Source organism: Plectrocnemia conspersa, unplaced genomic scaffold (genome assembly GCF_051122295.1).
Source record: "Plectrocnemia conspersa isolate PC_06_02 unplaced genomic scaffold, ASM5112229v1 ptg000014l, whole genome shotgun sequence".
In the NCBI taxonomy this organism is placed as follows: Eukaryota; Metazoa; Arthropoda; class Insecta; order Trichoptera; family Polycentropodidae; genus Plectrocnemia; species Plectrocnemia conspersa.
Window position 1 is genome coordinate 6,308,435 of NW_028277178.1, and position 18,831 is coordinate 6,327,265.

General features: G+C 28.9%; 2 protein-coding genes across 2 annotated transcripts in view; both read left to right on the plus strand.

Annotated features, from left to right (window-relative positions):
• Nmdar2 (glutamate ionotropic receptor NMDA type subunit 2) overlaps positions 1 to 18,831 on the plus strand; it is a 334,557-nt gene that overhangs the window by 81,256 nt on the left and 234,470 nt on the right. The gene's annotated exons all lie outside the window — the stretch shown is intronic.
• Positions 16,594 to 18,228, plus strand: LOC148226053 (uncharacterized). The gene has a single exon (XM_088203962.1). The coding sequence runs from the start codon at positions 16,691 to 16,693 to the stop codon at positions 18,098 to 18,100; it is 1,410 nt and encodes a 469-aa protein (XP_088060088.1). The 5' UTR covers positions 16,594 to 16,690; the 3' UTR covers positions 18,101 to 18,228.

The window sequence follows — 18,831 nt, forward strand, 5'->3', positions numbered from 1 at the left end:
TTTAACGATTTTCATTACATATGCTGAACGAAGAACACCTTTTGTATGTATGAACAACATAGACAAGACTTTCGTTTTAATACTAAAAATATAATAGAATTACTTTCGGGTTCCCAATGGGATTAAAACATCGTCTCACAAATAGAAAAAATACGCCGTTACCAAGACTATAGGGATTTGTGATTATATCAAAGAAAGGTCTTATCTTTTATATTTGTGTGTGTGTGTTCCAAGTTTATTTTTCATATGAGAAGATAACGCTGACATTGTAAATCTTTTATGATAATATTAATTTGTTAGGAATGCCAAAATATATGTTTTTGATGGGATTAAATTTGTAACGTATGTGACAATTTGTTTATTAAATACATGTTTTACGTTGCTTAGTATATACACAAGACGTTGCTTAGTATACATTTCATTTAAATGTAAAAGTTACAATGCTTAAATATTATTTTAATAATTTTAGCTTAATTTATTTCAGGTATAATCTTATTCAATTTAATTCATTTTTATCATTTTTTTATCTAATAAGTAACTTATATATAAAATAAATTATTGTCTCACTAATTTGACTTTATGATTATGTATATAACATACAGTGTAATTATACACGTAATTTTTAGTACACTTACTCTCAAAAATATATAAAATAACATTGTTTAATGTTTGGCATACATCAAATCGATTTTGCTATCTAAGCAGTTGTATGTCAACATTATTCAGTCCTAAAATTTAAGTGATTAGTGTGTTCATTAACCATAAAAATAGCATTCTTTATTATTTACTCCCAAGTAAATATAATGGAACGCCATAACATCTTGCAGATTGACGCATAGTTGATGATTTACTAATAATAAAAATATTTTATCTGTACAGCAAAACTGACCTTGTGCTCACATTAACAATTAATAAAATACTTATTACAAAACTAATTTATTTCAAAGCTCAAGTATTTTTTATAGATATTAATGCTTTAAACTAATCTATGCTTTCAAGAACACTCATTACAATTAAAATTGTTTTATCAAACCGTTGAGTTTTCCTCTCATATAAGAGTATACATATTTATAGTAAATCCTGTTATTGCCGGATTACCTACAGGACGTGACGATCTTATGAAATCCCTATTGGGTTTTCCCTTCTCGAACACTTACCCTCAGGCGTATCCGGAAGCAGTCGCACGGTTTACTCGTATTTTTCTCGTATGGGATAATAATATACACGATAAACATTTATGCAAAAATAAATTATACACTTAAAAGCTTGCTTAAAAAATTGAGCTTACGCAATTAATTATCATGATACATGGCGATACGTTTTTTTTTATCAAGGCTGTATTTACGTTTCTAGAATTAATTACGCGATTCGTATGTGTGTAATGACCCGTATATATGCACATATATCAAATTGAATTAATTCCACTCTGAAAAATATACGCAGGGATTTTTTATGTAAGTAACAAATGTGTGAATGGAAATGTTTCGAATGAAACGATTAAAATTCCTAGAATGGTATGCAACATTAAACAAAGCACGTTCTAGAAGTCTAGACAATTGTCCAGGGAACTTTTGAACCTAAAACACAAATAGAAATTCTTGAGATGTTCTTTTAAGTTGTACACATACTTCAAATAGAAACAACGTGAAGTGATTTATTCCTATGATATATATCTAAACTTATTGCGAGCTAGCTATATACATAATACGTATATATGAATATATGTACATATATTCATAGATATATGGTTTAGTGTATCGGATAAAAATCTTTTAATCTTGGTTTAGTCATGCATGAGAATATATATTTCCACTTTTAGTATATTTTTTAAATAATTTATTTGGAATCTCTCATTTTTTTAACCATTTATGCATAGGGAATTTGAGTATAATTTTTTATAATATTAAAGACATTTAGTTTAAAAAAAAAATTATTTTATAAAATAAAAACCATGGTATTTTATGAATCTTTCGTGAAAATGCAATTTATATGTATGTATCTAATTATATTTTTCGTATTATTAATACTTAGTTCAAATGCTAATGAGTTATTATATATTATTTTATTTTAAATTTATATATTTTTAACACTTAAACGATTAGTCTTTAAATTATACAGTCAAATTTAAACAAACGTATTTAAACTGTGTAGCCAAATTGATTTACGATACCCTGTCCATTTATTTGAGCCATAAAATAGAACGCGTCCCTTTTTTAATTAAGTTTCGTTTTACATCGCTTTTTGCACAGTTTATTTCATTACTATATAAAAAAATAAATAAAATTTTATCTAAAACTTTTCTAGTATGTATGTATGTATTATAGAATCGATTTAATTTCAATTGAGTCAGAGGAAATCCCGATTTCAATTACTTGCAGTCCGTTTGAGTGATCGCTCCATTGAATACGAGCCTCTTTAGCATACTCATTCGATTACGAACATTATGTACAGAACAAACAGTGCCGAAACCACACCAACCAAAACTAAGCAATCCATATAAATATCGTTGATAGCGCTTCGTCCAATTCGGACAAATAACCCGAAGATTTATGGTAGGTTAAAATGTCTTAAGGCTTAATGTTAGGAACCAAGTCATTTGAATTTGAATACTATACATAATACATTTATTACAAATATGTAAATAATAATATACAAAAACTAATGTTTTATTACGCACAAACCCTATAATTATTTTATATAATATAATAATAAATTTATTAAATTGGGTCCAGAGATAGCATCGATCATATTAATCAATTTATTAGATGGCACCAGTAGGCAATTTAATGAAATATAATACTAATAAACTATGAAATCAATCTGTTTACAATACTGCCGATAGAATAAAGCTTCAATATAATAATAACGATGGTCCAGAATACTGACTTTATATACAGAAAAGTATATATAATAAATATAATTAAAACAATTATTTCTTAAAAACCGTTAATGTAAAGCGAAGAAAATAAATATGTTAAATTATTATATTTTATTTTAAAAACCACATAAAATAATCTTGTTAATAAAAACAAATTAGGAGTAATTTAGAGACTTTTCTTTATTTATATAAAAACACATTTTTTTCTAGTAGATTATCATACTGTTTATTATTATATAAGTTGAGTTTTTGATTATAACATTAAATTTTAAATAGAGAAATAAAAATCTTGACATTATTTCTTATAACTTACACAGAAAGTAAATAAAACTATTAGATCTGCAGCAAAAAACACATCTGTATTTAAATATATAAACTTGAGCAATACTATACATACAGAATTACGTTACTGTCTCCACGTTTTTTGGTTCAGTAATTTGCTATCGCAATGTTTCTACGTTTACTTATTTTTTACTAAATTTATTATATTAAATAATAGACTTGCCATATAATAATGATTTACGTATATTGTCAGAATTACTATAAAATAACTATTTTTTTAAAATAATATCTACTAGCATATGAATGTATATAACTCAAATCATGATGCTTGTCAATCGAAATAAACTACTTGTTCCCACCTACATACATTACTTAAACATTTGTTTGGAGGGCAATTGAGTCAAGTTTGCGTAGTAATTTGACTCTAACTCATAATTGCTTTAAATTGAATGGAACATATTGCAAACTTGCAAGTTCTGCGTTGTATTTGACAGTTGCGAGACACGAAACTTGGTCTGAGATACAAAGCTCGACTGCCGACTTAGGCATATCTTCATTCAATTCGAAATCAGCCCTTGAATTGAAAGTAGGGCATAACTACTGATTTACTGACATTTTTCATATATCTAATAAAATTACTGGTATTATAATAGTATATAACAGACCTGGCCAACAAGTCGATTGCGATCTACCAATCGATCGCTTGTAATAGACCGTCGATATTAACACAATGTATCGATATAAAAAATCGGTTTTAAGACCGAAAAGATTGAATTTACAGTCAAATAGACGCCGGAAAAGCTTGTAACAGTTATTAAAATATCACTATCAGGCAATTGAGTAGAAATGGCACGTCTTGAAACTCGAAGAGTCTTTATTGGCCTGTCGAGTTGTATTATTTTCGGCTGTGATTTCGGTGGAGCAGCTGAGAGTTGTCGAGATGTCTTCTTTTAATGCTCTCTAGATGATTCGTTGATGTCTGTCGTATCAATGCAGTCTCATAAAACGTCTCTGCTGCTGTAACTCCGTGGAGTCTCTAGCGTTTCCCTTCCGCCCCTTTCATCGCTTTTCTCTTCCCTCTGTTTCCAAGTGTCACATATTTTATAATGCTGGTTTGAGACAGCTTTTGAAAAACGTAGTTAGTGATGTTTGTGAGCCAATTGCATCGCTTCTTGGACACACAATGCCTTAAAAAGAACATGGTCTAGATGGGTACTCTAGCGATCGGTAACCAAAGGGTAGAATATATTAGTTTTCATGCACTACTTAAATGCAATAAATGCTTTAGAAAAATGTGCTATTATGTGATTTGTTTAATATTCTCAAAAATTTCCGTAATTATTTGGTCACGAAAATTCTTTCTATTTTTTTTAAATATTGTTATTTTTCGAAGTGATCTAATAATTATTATGCCTTCTAAATATTAACAAATTGTACAAGTAATTTAAACCTCTGCAAATCTCTCCACATACATTTTTGTTGTTTTGCTTAATTTGTTCATTTATGTTTTTACATTGTTATGTTTTATTAAATGCATAAAACTATTTGTGGGTTAAAGTAGTGCGCGTACTTTCCAAACAAAGAGTAGTTTTCAGTGGTACTTACGTGTGATTAACCTTTTGGGACGGATGTGCAATATATACAATTATTCATGAATTTTTTTTAAAATATTGTGTGTGGCTTAGAGAATTTTGATGTTTCTTTTCGTTTGTTTTTAATCATCGTTAGAATAATCTCAAAATCATAATAAATTATACAGGTGGTTAATGCCACTTTAACTATATAATTTTCATAATAAATTGGAATTATATGGTTAAAGTCGTTTTTAAAAAAAACATTTTTGCGCAATACTTTAGAAAATAAATTTAGAGCGCCATTTTAACATGTTTTATATTAAATTTAAATCTAAGTGTCATGAGTTTTAAATAATGAAAAAAATAGTAAGAACTAAAAACATGTTTTCTAGTCAAATTAATCAATCTAAGGCCGCAACATATAGTAATAAAAACAGTCATCAAAAAAAAAATAAAGCTAAAATGTCAATCCGTTTTTTGTAATCGGTGTTACAGTCGGGAAGTAATATTGTATAATATTAAATAATCTGAAGGTTTGGGTAATCTGATTGTCATGCATGTTGAATGACTTGCTCTCTACAGACTGAAAAATGAGCCCTTTGTGTACTTCGAGAGATTTAAAAAGCTATTTATATTTAGCGTTGTGAGTAAATGTGTAATGAAAATATCTTTTAAATGAATTTTAATGAGATTAAAATACCTCTTGTGTATAGAATTTATATAATAGGTTTACGAATAAGTTTTTGATGCTTTCAAAAGCAATTTGTCTAAAAATATGAACTAACTAATGCATACTTTATATTTACTATTCAGGTTGTACTTCGTCAGCAAATACAAGAGAGCCAATATTTTTTTTAATGTCTGGCAGAAAAGTGTATTTACCTAACTTACTGAAAGCAAAAACGCGACTAGAGTTAAATAGACTAATTAATGTTTTATAAGCATTTTCATTTGCTGATCAAGTAATATTTTAATACTGAGAAAATTACATTCAAGGTCATATTCATTGATGCTGATATAATAATATTTCTTAATTGATTAGTTTTTTTATTTCTAAGCTACACGTTGGATCCATACCATATATTATTTTTAAATGTAGATATATTAATTATAAATACTATAAAATAAACCCTCATTTTAGTTTTATATTAATAGTATTCAATTAATTACATTTTTATATATTATTGAATATACCAGTAGAATGTTATTTTTTGACAAATATAAAATACAAATAAACCATACATAAGCATATTTTTCGAGTCAAATAATCTTTTTTTTATCTAAGAAAGTAATAATATTTTTTATCTATTTTTTTAATATGTGATCACATATATCATTTACATTTAATTTATTATTGAGCAATAGTGTTAATATAATTAAAGTATCATCTGCGAGCAGATGTATTTTATTGGTGTTTTTACAAAGATCCTAAACTCTATATTTCAGATTTCGTAGCTGGACTAGGGTTGACTTGAAGTGGGAAGCAGCTGTTTCCTCTGTCTTTGGATTAACTCACGTGTGCCCCATGATGTTTTTTTATCAAAAATAAATTCCGAATAAGAGTTAATAATACACTTTGTATGCGCTTATATACACTAGGTCGAGAAAAATATAGTTTTTTGCTCTGATTATTCTTTATTAAGACGAATTGGGGGCGAATTTATTATGCTTATTTCATGCGTCTTTCTTATGAGAATCATTACTTGTATATTTGAGCAGGTAAAGATTTGGCAACATGCTCTTCCGGGTAGTACATTCCACAGGCTATCTGCTTTGTCAATTACATAGTATTATAAAAAGACACCAATTCATTTGAAAATTGTTTCTGATTATAACGTACAAATGCACTTTCCGTCATAACTTATCGGTAAATATACATTAGTTTATTGCGCTTTGAACACCTTATTTTAAATGATGGAATAACGTCTTAAACTAGTAACTCTGAGGTTGAGGGCAGTGGCACCCGAATTTTTATTTAAGAAAATGCGATATAATTAAAAAATTGGCTCCAGGTCCAGTGACATCTATTGATTATAAATTATGTTTAACATATTAATTTATAATAAATAATATAGTTGTCACAAAATAATTATCAAACTTAGTGTTCAGTAATAACTTGTAGGTTTTTATTATATCTGATTGACTTACTAAAGTTGGCACAGATTTACCCCGTTGTAACGCATTGGGCACGTAAAACACGTATACCTGACAAGTACTTTTCCACTGTTATTGTATATGTTTAATTTGTGCTTTTTAATTGGCTGGGTCTACAAAAATAATTAAATTTATTTACTCGATAAGATAATTTTTTTACTCGGTCGTTTTTTTTAGTGTCTTTTTTTATTTAATAATTTGGATCAACGTTTAATGCACTGTTTAGTTGACTGTAAGTCAAATGTCTTATTATTGCTATGTAAAATATAATAAGTGGTCATTATCGTCTATTAAATGCAAGTATGTTATTGTTTTTTTACAATGTTGTAAACGTAATTAGAAAGCCATAAATATATTTAAACAATTTTATATAAATAATTTAAAACACTACTAATTTTTTTATTATATCGATACATACAGTTAAAAAAACATTATTTATATTCCAATAGAATGGTGATATAAAATTTATGCATTTTTACTGTCAGTACATAGATATGGAATCCGCTAAAAGATAACGTCACATTGATCGAGTTTTCGAAGTCAATAAGCACTTTAGCTTAAATCTTAAGATTTTGAGAGCCACGTAGTGGAAAGTAGCTAAGAACTTAACCCAAGATTTGATATGATCCGCAGTCTATCTAAATCCATTACATATACATACATATATGCTCCAGGAAGATATGCTACTAGCATACAAAAATCAACGCAGTTCAGTACTGCAATTTTGTACGATTTTTATAAATAAATTAAGATCGATTAACTGAATAAAGTACATATAAATATAACCACAGTGGTTAACCCTAGGTGATTTAAACACACAAACTTTGTCCGATAATTTAGCCGTCATTTTCAAAATGCCTTATCTGTTCTACTAAGAAGTTCATCGTTTTCAGATAATGGGTACTGAAATCTATTTATATATAGTATATTTTATATATATATTATATTTAGATTCATATACTATTCTGTTTTTAAATATGTCTGTTCTATGCTTTCAAATCTCTCTTAAAATTCAGAAATACTGCTCCAATGATCTCTTTTGTATCGTTAACTTCTAACGAATCTTGCATAAAATGTTATTCCTTGATGCATGATTTTTATTATAGGGATAAATGCAAAATTTTTGATCTTTTAAAAGATTCTGGTTTATTATTTTCATATGCTTATAAAAAATGAAAAAAAATATGGTAAACCTTTGTTGCACCCTAAAATAAAATATTAAAAATATTATATAACAAAAACCATATTTTTTTATAATACAATTAAAACCGTCGTTTACATATTAAATCAAATTTAGTTAACCATTCTCATCACGTAAAACAGATCCATTTCAATTTGAATATATCTACGTTTACTTTAATAGGGACACATAAAAAAGATGGGTCCAATGTAATATATATCACTTTCAAAACATAATAATAGTGAATCTAACGTCCATCTAAAATTGAATCTATTAGTTCGTTTTAACCGACGCTCTCTATATTCGAACGGGAAAATCACGTTTCATTAGTTACTATTATGTAGTAAGTCTATGAAAATAATCGATATTTATTGCAGAATAGATATTAATCAGCTACAGGCATTTAATTTCCGTTTTATATGTGAGGTGGCTATATTAAATTATCGTGTGTTGTGTGTATGATTTCTTTTTAACTCGGTACTAATCCGTAATTTTAATATTCATGTAGGGATGTAATACATTGAATGACGTGATGAATCTAAATTGCGTTGAAAAGTATTATGTATTTAAAAATATGGATATAAAAAGCAGTAGACTACGATATAAAAACATAAGTAGCACCTTAGGGCTTTAGGAAAGTATTTGTATTCAAAATACGTGATTCACGTTTTATCTTCGTATCAGTCACGCAACGCTTGGCAATATTTCGTAGAAAAATAACAACAATTTTCTTATGTACTGAAATAATTTTGTAAGGCAAAATTTCAATCAAGATTTCCATGTAATCATTCCAATGCAATTAAAACGTATACATAGATTAAAATTTATGTATTTTTTTAATTTAAAATGTAAACGTAGTGTATGATAACCATTGATATACATACATATTTATAGGTTTATTTATAAATAAAAAATCTTTTTTTATCTTTATATAATTTATAAAAAAATAATGAGCTTTTAAAGCTTTGTCATCTTAATATTTTTTATTTCAATAAATATTTGATTGCTAAAATTTGCACGAAAGCAATTGCTTTTAGTTCATCGAGTACCAACTATATATACTTATTTATTAAAGCCTTCGCGTTAAGAAAAATAACTAATGGCCCAGAAAAAAGCATCGCGCCCAATTACATTTTTTCGGTCAACTAAGCACGTCTGTTGGTCATTAATCATAACTTCGAAACATCGTATACGCTATAGAAAACTAAACATCCGACATTTTTAGGTTTCCTTTTCAATACAGTATATATGTATACATACATATATAGTTTTTATGATGAACGTGTAATGTTACTGTTTCTCTGACAACATTCTATAAGCTATTTAATTAGATCTTGCGATGAAAAAATATGCGTCAGAGATATGAGTTCGGAACTTTGCCCCTGGTGATGAACTTAACATCAAATGTCGAAACGGTAACAAGTGATGCGAAGAAGAAAAGCGTTTCTTGTTTATCGATATACGAGTAAACAAGGTTATGTTTTTGATTGGAAACCGCACAAACTCTTAATTGAGGTTTAACCTACTTTCATAGCGATCTATCTATAATAACTCTCATGAAAAGATATTGTACTATTTTATAGTTATTATATTAACTAGTCGTTTGTTACGCACTATAATTTCTACATTTGTTTGCTATGTGTTATGTACATATGTAAATTCGGAATAGGTTTACTTTATACATATTAATACATTCTAGGCTACCTGTACGGATAAACCAGTATGAAACTCATATGGATATTTTGCGAATTTAAACTTGTTTGGGTATGGTATTAATATAATATTCTCTATAATTTATTATTAAAATTCTATACTATATGTATACCTATAATAAACTTACTATTATTAAAAATGTATATATGTTATTCTAAAAAATCTTAATACAACATGTTACTTTTGATATCTAATATAATATGTAATTATGTTTCGGGAAGTAAATAATTAATGATTTGATAATTGAACGAACTTTGTAAGTGTCACATTCAGCAAATCGTGATAATTAGACTTAACGACTTCTTAATTAAGAGGTACTCGTATCGTATATTATACAACTTTAGCTCTAACCCAACGTGTTTCTCAATTGCGAAAAGTTACTTAAATAGCAGTTGAAATGTATATATGTAGAAATAATTATTGCATTGTGAATGTTTGATATTGCTACCGAACCATCTCCTCGCAATACGTTTAAATATTTTTAAGGCTTTATTTAACATCATATAATAATTTTTCACGTTGCTACATAGATTTTTTAACCTAGAAACTCAATTACTCTCAAGAAGGTAAATACATTTATTGCGAAATAAATTGCACAAACTCGAGTGCGTCAACCAAACCGAGTACTACATGCACTAAATCTCAACCAAGAGATTTCCTCTCGATTTTCTCTGAAAGCTTAGAGTTAAATGTGCCAAGCCATCGACTTGAGAAAAATCCAAGCTTTTTTCAAGGATTTTTTTACAATGAGTTAAAATCAAAATTTATGTCAAACCTTGATATTGATTTTTAATCCTTGTTATGTATTGCAGTCAAATAAATAAATATTTACCGCCTTTATAGTATGCATATTGATTTTCAATGTTACTTTATAATATAATAAATCAAATAGCGTAGTTCCTGGAGGGCAGACTCCCCGATGTATAGAACTTCAGATGTAAAGTGCCCAGAGAGCGTGGTTACCGGGTGCGCATTCCCCGAGGTCATTTTTTCTTAGATTTTTTTCAAGTTTTTCTTACATTTTTATATTTACATATAAAAATATAATATCGCATCTCGGCCCACTGCTCAAAGTGTGAAACTCTTGACCCGTTGTCTTGTTCAGGAGTTGCACAAACACATACTGTTGGAATTTATTTCGCAGCGTGTTCGCAGTGTGCGGCACAACTTTCGCAAACCGCGAATTTGCATTTAGCCCCTCACATTGCTCAACTCTGTGTAAGGCTCTTTTGTATGCAAAGGGGGTTGCCCTGGGCGTCGAATTAGTTTTTACCCGTCAACATATTCGGGAAAATTGACATAGTTTAAAACTGTGTAATGACCAAGAACCGTAATTTACGGTCGACGTTGCCAAGCTGTCGAAAGCTTGTGAGATGTGTGGTTTGGTGTGCTTCGAACATTTGATTAGAAAATGAAACATCAAATAATTTATTTATATTTAAATTTATTTTTTATTAGTTAAAGTCAAGGGTCGGCAAAGTGCGACTCTCAAGCCGCAAAATTGGTAGGCTAAGCGTTAACATAAAATATTTAGAGAGCTATCTTTGTCGATAAGCACACCCCTCATAATTTTACTTTGTGACAAGTAAGTGTTACGTTGTCTAAACTCAATTAAAGCGTTCCGTCACAAAGGTAAAAGGAAAAGCTTAATTGAAAATAAATATAAAAAATAACAAGGTTAAACCATTCACAGATAAATATATTCGTTTGGGTAACAATATACATAAAATGATTCTTTATAGAAACAGTTTAACACAAATCAGTTTTATGTTCACTTAAATTTATTTTTATTTAAATATATATTTTTAAGAGCTATAAGAGTTGTTTTTTTATCATAGTATAAAAAAAAACAATTTTATGATTCTAATTTTTACAAATAGGCTCCAAAAACATATATTGCTTGACCTTTTTTTATCAAATTATACATAATGTAATATAATATATCTTGAAAGTTTATAGGTATAAGGTTTGATCTCTACAAGAATTGCGTTTTTCTTGATCCAATCGCTGAACCCTCGAAATCCTAATTATGTGTATACATACAAAGAATATTTTTCTTTGATAAAAATATTTTTCCTACACTAATCCGATCATAATTAATTTTAAACAATGTGGTTCTCAATATATTGTATATAATTATATTTGTTCATAGTATAATATTAATTTTAAAACAATTAATTATATTGTATATAGGCAGTTTATTGTTTTTGAACTTTTCGATCGGTTAAGCTTCGTTGAAATTGTTCTATACCGAGTTTATGAGCTGTAATCCTGTTTAAATGTCTTAAATTTATTTAGAAATATTTACAGAATATTTTATGTAGAAAATCATCCTGTCGTTTCAAGAAACGTTTGATTAAGATACCATGAAGACTAAATTACCACAAAAGTAATCGCTTGCGTGTTTTGATTATACCATTCCCAATTGAAACTTAGTTAGTTTCTCACAGACAACTTTGTACAATTATCCTTTATGTTTATCCTTCCGTTCCTTATATTAATTTCTTATTCTGTATTAAAATTTAAATTGAAGCTATTATAACAATACATATAAAAATATATATTTATATAGTGAGATTAAATTATAAATTATGAAAGAGTATGAATTTTGCTACATAAATAATATAAGTCGAAATCGCAATTTTAAAATTAAATATTTTATTCCTTACTTTGCTTAATTTTTTTTTACAAAAGTTTATTCTCAAGAGTTATTAGTGAAAACTTTTATCTGCCCAAATAAAAGATTTTGAGAAAGTGTTCAATGTCAGGCCGCATATTATTTTTATCAGTGAAAATTAAATTATATAAAGTTCATCGTAACACCGTACGAATATTTCACATCTTTTGCAAGTTTCTGATAAGTATCGTAATAATTTATTATCAAGAAAGAGTTTGAGTGTATTAAGTTTCATTCAATTGTTTTTTTTTTAAATATTTTATATAAATAAACAAACGCATACTATTATAGAAACATATCTTTATTATGAAGCATCACTTGTATTAATTTTGATAACAGAACCGCCATAAATGATCGATAGGATATTAAGTTTACTTATATGTTGTGACATCAAAAACATTTTAATACAATGCGGTAGAAATCCCACGAGTCTTACGACGTAATTGTTAAAATACAAACATGAGACAAACGCTTACAAAAAGTAGCAATCTGTTTCTTTGTGAAAAAGTGAAGTTTAAATAAATTAAATTTAATATTTGGTTGAGTCGTATATTTCGATTCATTCCCCTTTAATTTTTTTATAAAAATGTGGAAAAAGAAAGCAGAGTAAATCAAAATTTACGACTAAAATTATATAAGTTTTGATCGTCGACAACTGTGATTTATTTGATATTGAGTTAGATAAAGATTTACATTTAGGTAATCCAACCAGTTTTATAAGATAAACACCGTCACTATAAAGTATTACATATTATTATTATAAAAAACGTTTGGTTGATATGCTTGTTGAATTTAACGTTGGTATAAAAATTGACCCCTTAATCAGAGGCTTAACTCGTAATATTTATTTATTGTATATTTTTTAGTAATTATTGCGCAAAAAAGAAATGCGCATAGCAAAAATTTAGATCATTAATGATCAATATATTAGAAAAAATAATTTCCGTTTATATCACAGATGTAATGTCATTAAAAAATATCAAAATTCAAAAATATTTTATATTTATATTAATAATTTACATCAATTATATTTTTATTTGGTTTGCGACCACAAAGGTTTCGCTTGCAATGGATCACTCGAAAAACATACTTTTAAATACAAGGATATCACATCATAGGATATTTACAATACGACTATTTATCACCAACGTATGAAATACAGATTTCATGAGCACAACTGCGACTCAGATTTTTTACGCAAGCAATAAGTTGACTACGAGAAACCAGAGACCAGAGAGACTTTGCTATTTTTGTTCAGTCAAAACTGTCGGATAATAGCAGATTTTTAAATTACTACTTATTAAGAGCTTTAAAAAAGGCGATTTGAAAATCGACTAGTTCGATAAAGAGTTAATACAAAAATGATTATAAATGTTTGTAGAGTAGATCACATATGTATTTTGAAATTATTGCAATAAGATTTGAATTGACCTTAATACCGGCCTTATAAAAATATAATACATTTATGTCTCACTTTGACTCTCTAAATTATAAAAAATATTGTTTGAAACGCCCTCGGAAAAGACACAGATTTTTTTTTAATATTCACTTTGTGCTTTGATCACAAAGGCGAGGGTTGTACAAAAAGATTTAAAAAAAACATTTGTTGCAGGCGAAACAAAATGTTGCCACTGTACGTATGATGAGTTTTGCACGATTTACTTTGTTTAAAATTTTATATTATATAATACACATATTGTTACAGCTACGGTGAAGGTAGTTTAAATGATATGTGACACATTCGTGCATGCCTGTGATTTGAACTTGCATGTGAACATAAAGTTTGCCTCTCTATTTTGTGCATTTGATGGTAAAGTTACCTGAATGTTTAACGGCATATTGCATAATTGAAAGCACAAGCAAAAAGCGTAATATTTATTTAAATTTTGTTATGCATTTTATCCCTTACTTGGTAAAATAATTTTAATATTAATGATTGATGCTATAGTATAATAGTTTTATAATAAATATATTAAATATAATTACTTTTTTGTAAACAGTAAAGCTTAAAATTGTGATATTGTTTCGTAAGTATTGATTTATTTATATATGTTGTACACTATACAACTCTCAATGAAAAAATATAACTATGACAATATTTATATAAAAAATAAGAAACATATCTATATATAAAATAACCATCAAAATTTGAGTGTCGAGGGAATGTCATATACAGCAGACCCTTAGCTGTATGTACTACAAAAAACATGAAAGCTTTTGTAAAAATCGGCAAATATTTAAATAAAAATGGTATATTCTTTTTTCATATATTTATTTAAAAAATGTGATTATTGCAAATTAAGTAACAAAATAATGTTATTTTTTCAATACAATCTTAATGTAAATTTAGCTCTCAATACATTTTTTTACGACTGTACAATGTTGTATTAACTTAAATGGTATCTTTAAGGAGTAGCAAAGTATTTTTATTGCGGGCATCCAAGACAAACTACAACTTATAAAAATGTATTTATGGACTAATAAATAACATAGTATCATACATAGTTTATAGTTTAATATTATTGTTAAGACGCTATACTTTATAAAAATATTAATATTGATTAACGATAACTTAAAATTCACAACAGTCACAATAAATTAATTTATAACAATAATTTTTAGAATCATTTAAATAAAAAATAATGTTGCACTTTCTTGAAGTACTTCTTAATAAAAAAATTGTTATAAATTAAACATTTTACAAATATAGTAATTATATTCTTAATGTATCTTAAAATGATTCAAAGCTTGTAAATATATATATAATTATTTAAGTCCTTTTTCTGCGTACAGATTTTATTATATCAATATTTAATACACAATTAAGATTAATTCTAAATAATAAAAAAATATTGATATTGTAATGAGTTCGTTTATTTTATACTTAAGAAGTGAAAAAGCTTTTAGATTACATATTTGCAACCTACATATTTTTTTTTATAAATAATAATGATATTCTTATAACATCTTATAGAAAATGCTAAACGTTAAAAAGGTACACTTCGAATATATTTAAAATGCAAAAGACGCATTTTTATCAGATTCGATTATAAAATAAATGTATCTGATTACAATCCATATTAAGGCTAACATTTAGTCTTATTTTAATATGAAATAAATTGATTTAAAAATATTAGCGTAAAAACAGCTCGCTGTTTTTTTAGATTGTGCCATTTTATATTGAGTTATAAATAGATTAATAATTCTTTGTGAGTTGTATGAAAAATTAAAATCATGCAATGTTCGCGTTATTACAGCACACTTTATTATCTCTATTTTAAAGCAGCGTTCTCAAGAATAATTTATAATAATGCCTGCTTTCGCAAAGTTGAATTAAGGATGCCACATGCGCAACTTTGGCACTGGTTTTTATGGAGTACATCCTGCCATCCAACAGAGCGTAAAGTAGCATTTCTCTTTGAAGAGCACTGATCCAAAACATTTTAATATATATATATATACATATAAACCTATGTGCGAAATATGTTATACTCAATTTGTAAAATCCTTATGCATCAAATCTTGATTTACTTCACAGCATAAATTAATTAGAAACTAGATTATAAAGGATATGTTATTAGAACTTTATTTTCTGATTGTTACTTAAGCCTTAAGTTTCGTTATATGCATATTCATGAGAAGGCTTCGACAAAATGCCTGTAAAACTGATATGACAAGTTCTGACATCAAACTGAAACTTTCCTCACCGACAAAGTCGGTTTCCAAAGGGTACTTATGTTTAACATTGACGTCCAAGCTATAATCTGCCAATATTATTTAAAAGTTTTTTAGATTGAAATTTTTATGTTTATAAAAAATGAAGTTAAGCTCTGATTAAACTTAAGGTGAACCCTTATCAATCATTTAATTTTATAATAAATCAGTGTTCAATAAATAAAGTTTTTTATAAAATTATCTACAAGATTAATTTGTGAAAGCCTAATAAATTACCGTTGCACAAGATAAAATAGTGTCAATATTTGATGAAAGAAGACAAGTTTTATAAAGTAATAATATACAACAATTTTATATTAAAACATGATATATTGAGCATCTGAATATATTTAAACATAAATAAGTAATACAAACTAAAGAAATAGTTACCAAATATAATAATTTATAAATTTAAGTTCATTCTTGTTTCGGCTACCGGACGAGATACACGCTCTGAGCACACCACTCCAACGACGGTTTTCCCCCGCTGACTCATCGGTCTTCCGACCGGCTCTGTCATGGCGGAGCCAATCTTTGACGTGGACTCCCTAAGCATGGAGTTCACTCAAGTAAGTGAGCATGCCTCAGACTTGACGAACCTCAGGGAGGAAATGGAGATCCTTCGCCAGGAACTCCTTGAGGAACGTCGACTCCGCATCTACCTTGAGGTGCAAATTGCCGAGCTCCTGAAGGGCAAAAAACCAAATAAAAAAACGGCTTCCGTTTCTTCCGCGTCCGCAACGGAGGCAGTTATTTCTGCGCCTCTAAAAGGCGCACATTCTTCTCAAATAAAAAAAAATAATAAGCAAAACGTATCCGCGGTACCAATCGTTGTTACCGCATCTGCTCCCGCGATACCCGCGAGTAACGTTTCGACCGGAATAGTGACATTGAACACTGCCTCTGCACCCGCGAAATTTCTCGCTGATAAACTGACCGCGCCCTCGACTACTCGTTATCCCTCGAATAATAGGGAATCGTCCCCTGCTAAGAAGAGGCTACGGCCTAGCACACCGCCAATAGTAGAAACGGAAATAAAAAAGGCGAATATCCCGCCAATTATACTTAATAATCCATCAGATTACAAAGCGGCGAGACAAACCATTATCAACAATGGTTTGTCGTTTTCCTCTATTCAGCGCACCGACTGCGCAAAAATTATTGCGGCGTCAACCGATGACTTCCGCAAAATTACTAATTTGCTAGATGAAAGGAAATTCTCCTTTCATACCTACACACTAACCGAAGACAAACCTCTTCGGGTAGTCATCCGGGGGCTGAACGCTGACTTTACTTGCGACGAAATTAAAGAGGAGCTCCTGTCGCTTAAGTTCGAGGTTGAATCCATCAACCAATTAAAAAATAAAAAGTCAAGCAAACCTATGCTATTATTTGCAGTCTCGCTAAAAAAAAGCGAGCACAATAAATCAATATACAATTTGGGATATCTCCTGCACCAGCGTATTACGGTGGAGCAGCAGAATAGACCAAAAGGCATTCTCCAGTGCCACCGTTGCCAATTGTTCGGCCACTCTGCGATTAATTGCAGAGCTACTCCTGCATGCGTAAAATGTGCCGGTCCCCATCTCACCAGAGATTGCTCCCACGAGGAAAAAATTGATAAGCCCTTATGCAGTAACTGCGCAGGTTCTCATCCTGCGAATTACGGGGGATGTGCTAAAAACCCAAACAATAAAAAAAATATAGATTACAAGAAACCGCGAGATAATAAAAAAACCCATAACCATATTAATAATAAAATAAACGGCTGCTCATTCGCCGAAAAACTTAAAGGAAACCCGGAAGTGACTCCTATCAATAATGTGACAACAGAGAACCCCTCCAATCGCGACGTCATAATCAATATGTTTATGGAATTAAGTGAAAAAATGAAATTTATCAGTTCCCACCTATTGCCAACATTATGATGTGCGAAAAAAAAGGGAAAACCCACCACCGCAAAATTTTAAGGATATTAGCGTGGAATGCTAATGGCCTTCGCGATAAAAAATTCGAACTTAATCAATTTCTCATAGATCAAAACATAGATATAGCTCTTATTTCCGAAACACACCTTAAAGAATCGATAAAAATTAACTTTGCTAATTACAAAACCTATCGCTCGGACAGGCAAATCGGTGCCGGGGGAGGAACTGCAATTTACATTAAAAATGAGATAAAGCATAATGATGCGCTTACAAAAACATTTAATAAGCTTGAAGTTACAACTTTAGAAGTTAAAGCCGATGCTCGATCGCCCATAATTATTCATTCTGTATATACCCCACCGAAACCGGCGTATCCCATTGAAGATTTACAACATTTATTTAACTATTCGCAACCTATTTTTGCTGCAGGGGACTTTAACTCCAAACATAGAGAATGGAATTGCAGGGCGACTAATAAAAATGGTAGAACGCTAAATAAATTTGCCAAAGATAATAATAACATAAACTTAGAAATCCCAACAGATCCAACCCACTATTCAACACGCGGTGTTTCAGATATTTTAGATATTGCCATAACAAACAACTTACCCACATGCAATATAGAGGTCCACAATAGTCTCGCGTCTGATCATAACCCAGTCATTTTTTGCCTTCCAATAAATTTTGATATTAACATTAGAAGAAACATAAAGAAAGTACAGTGGGATTTC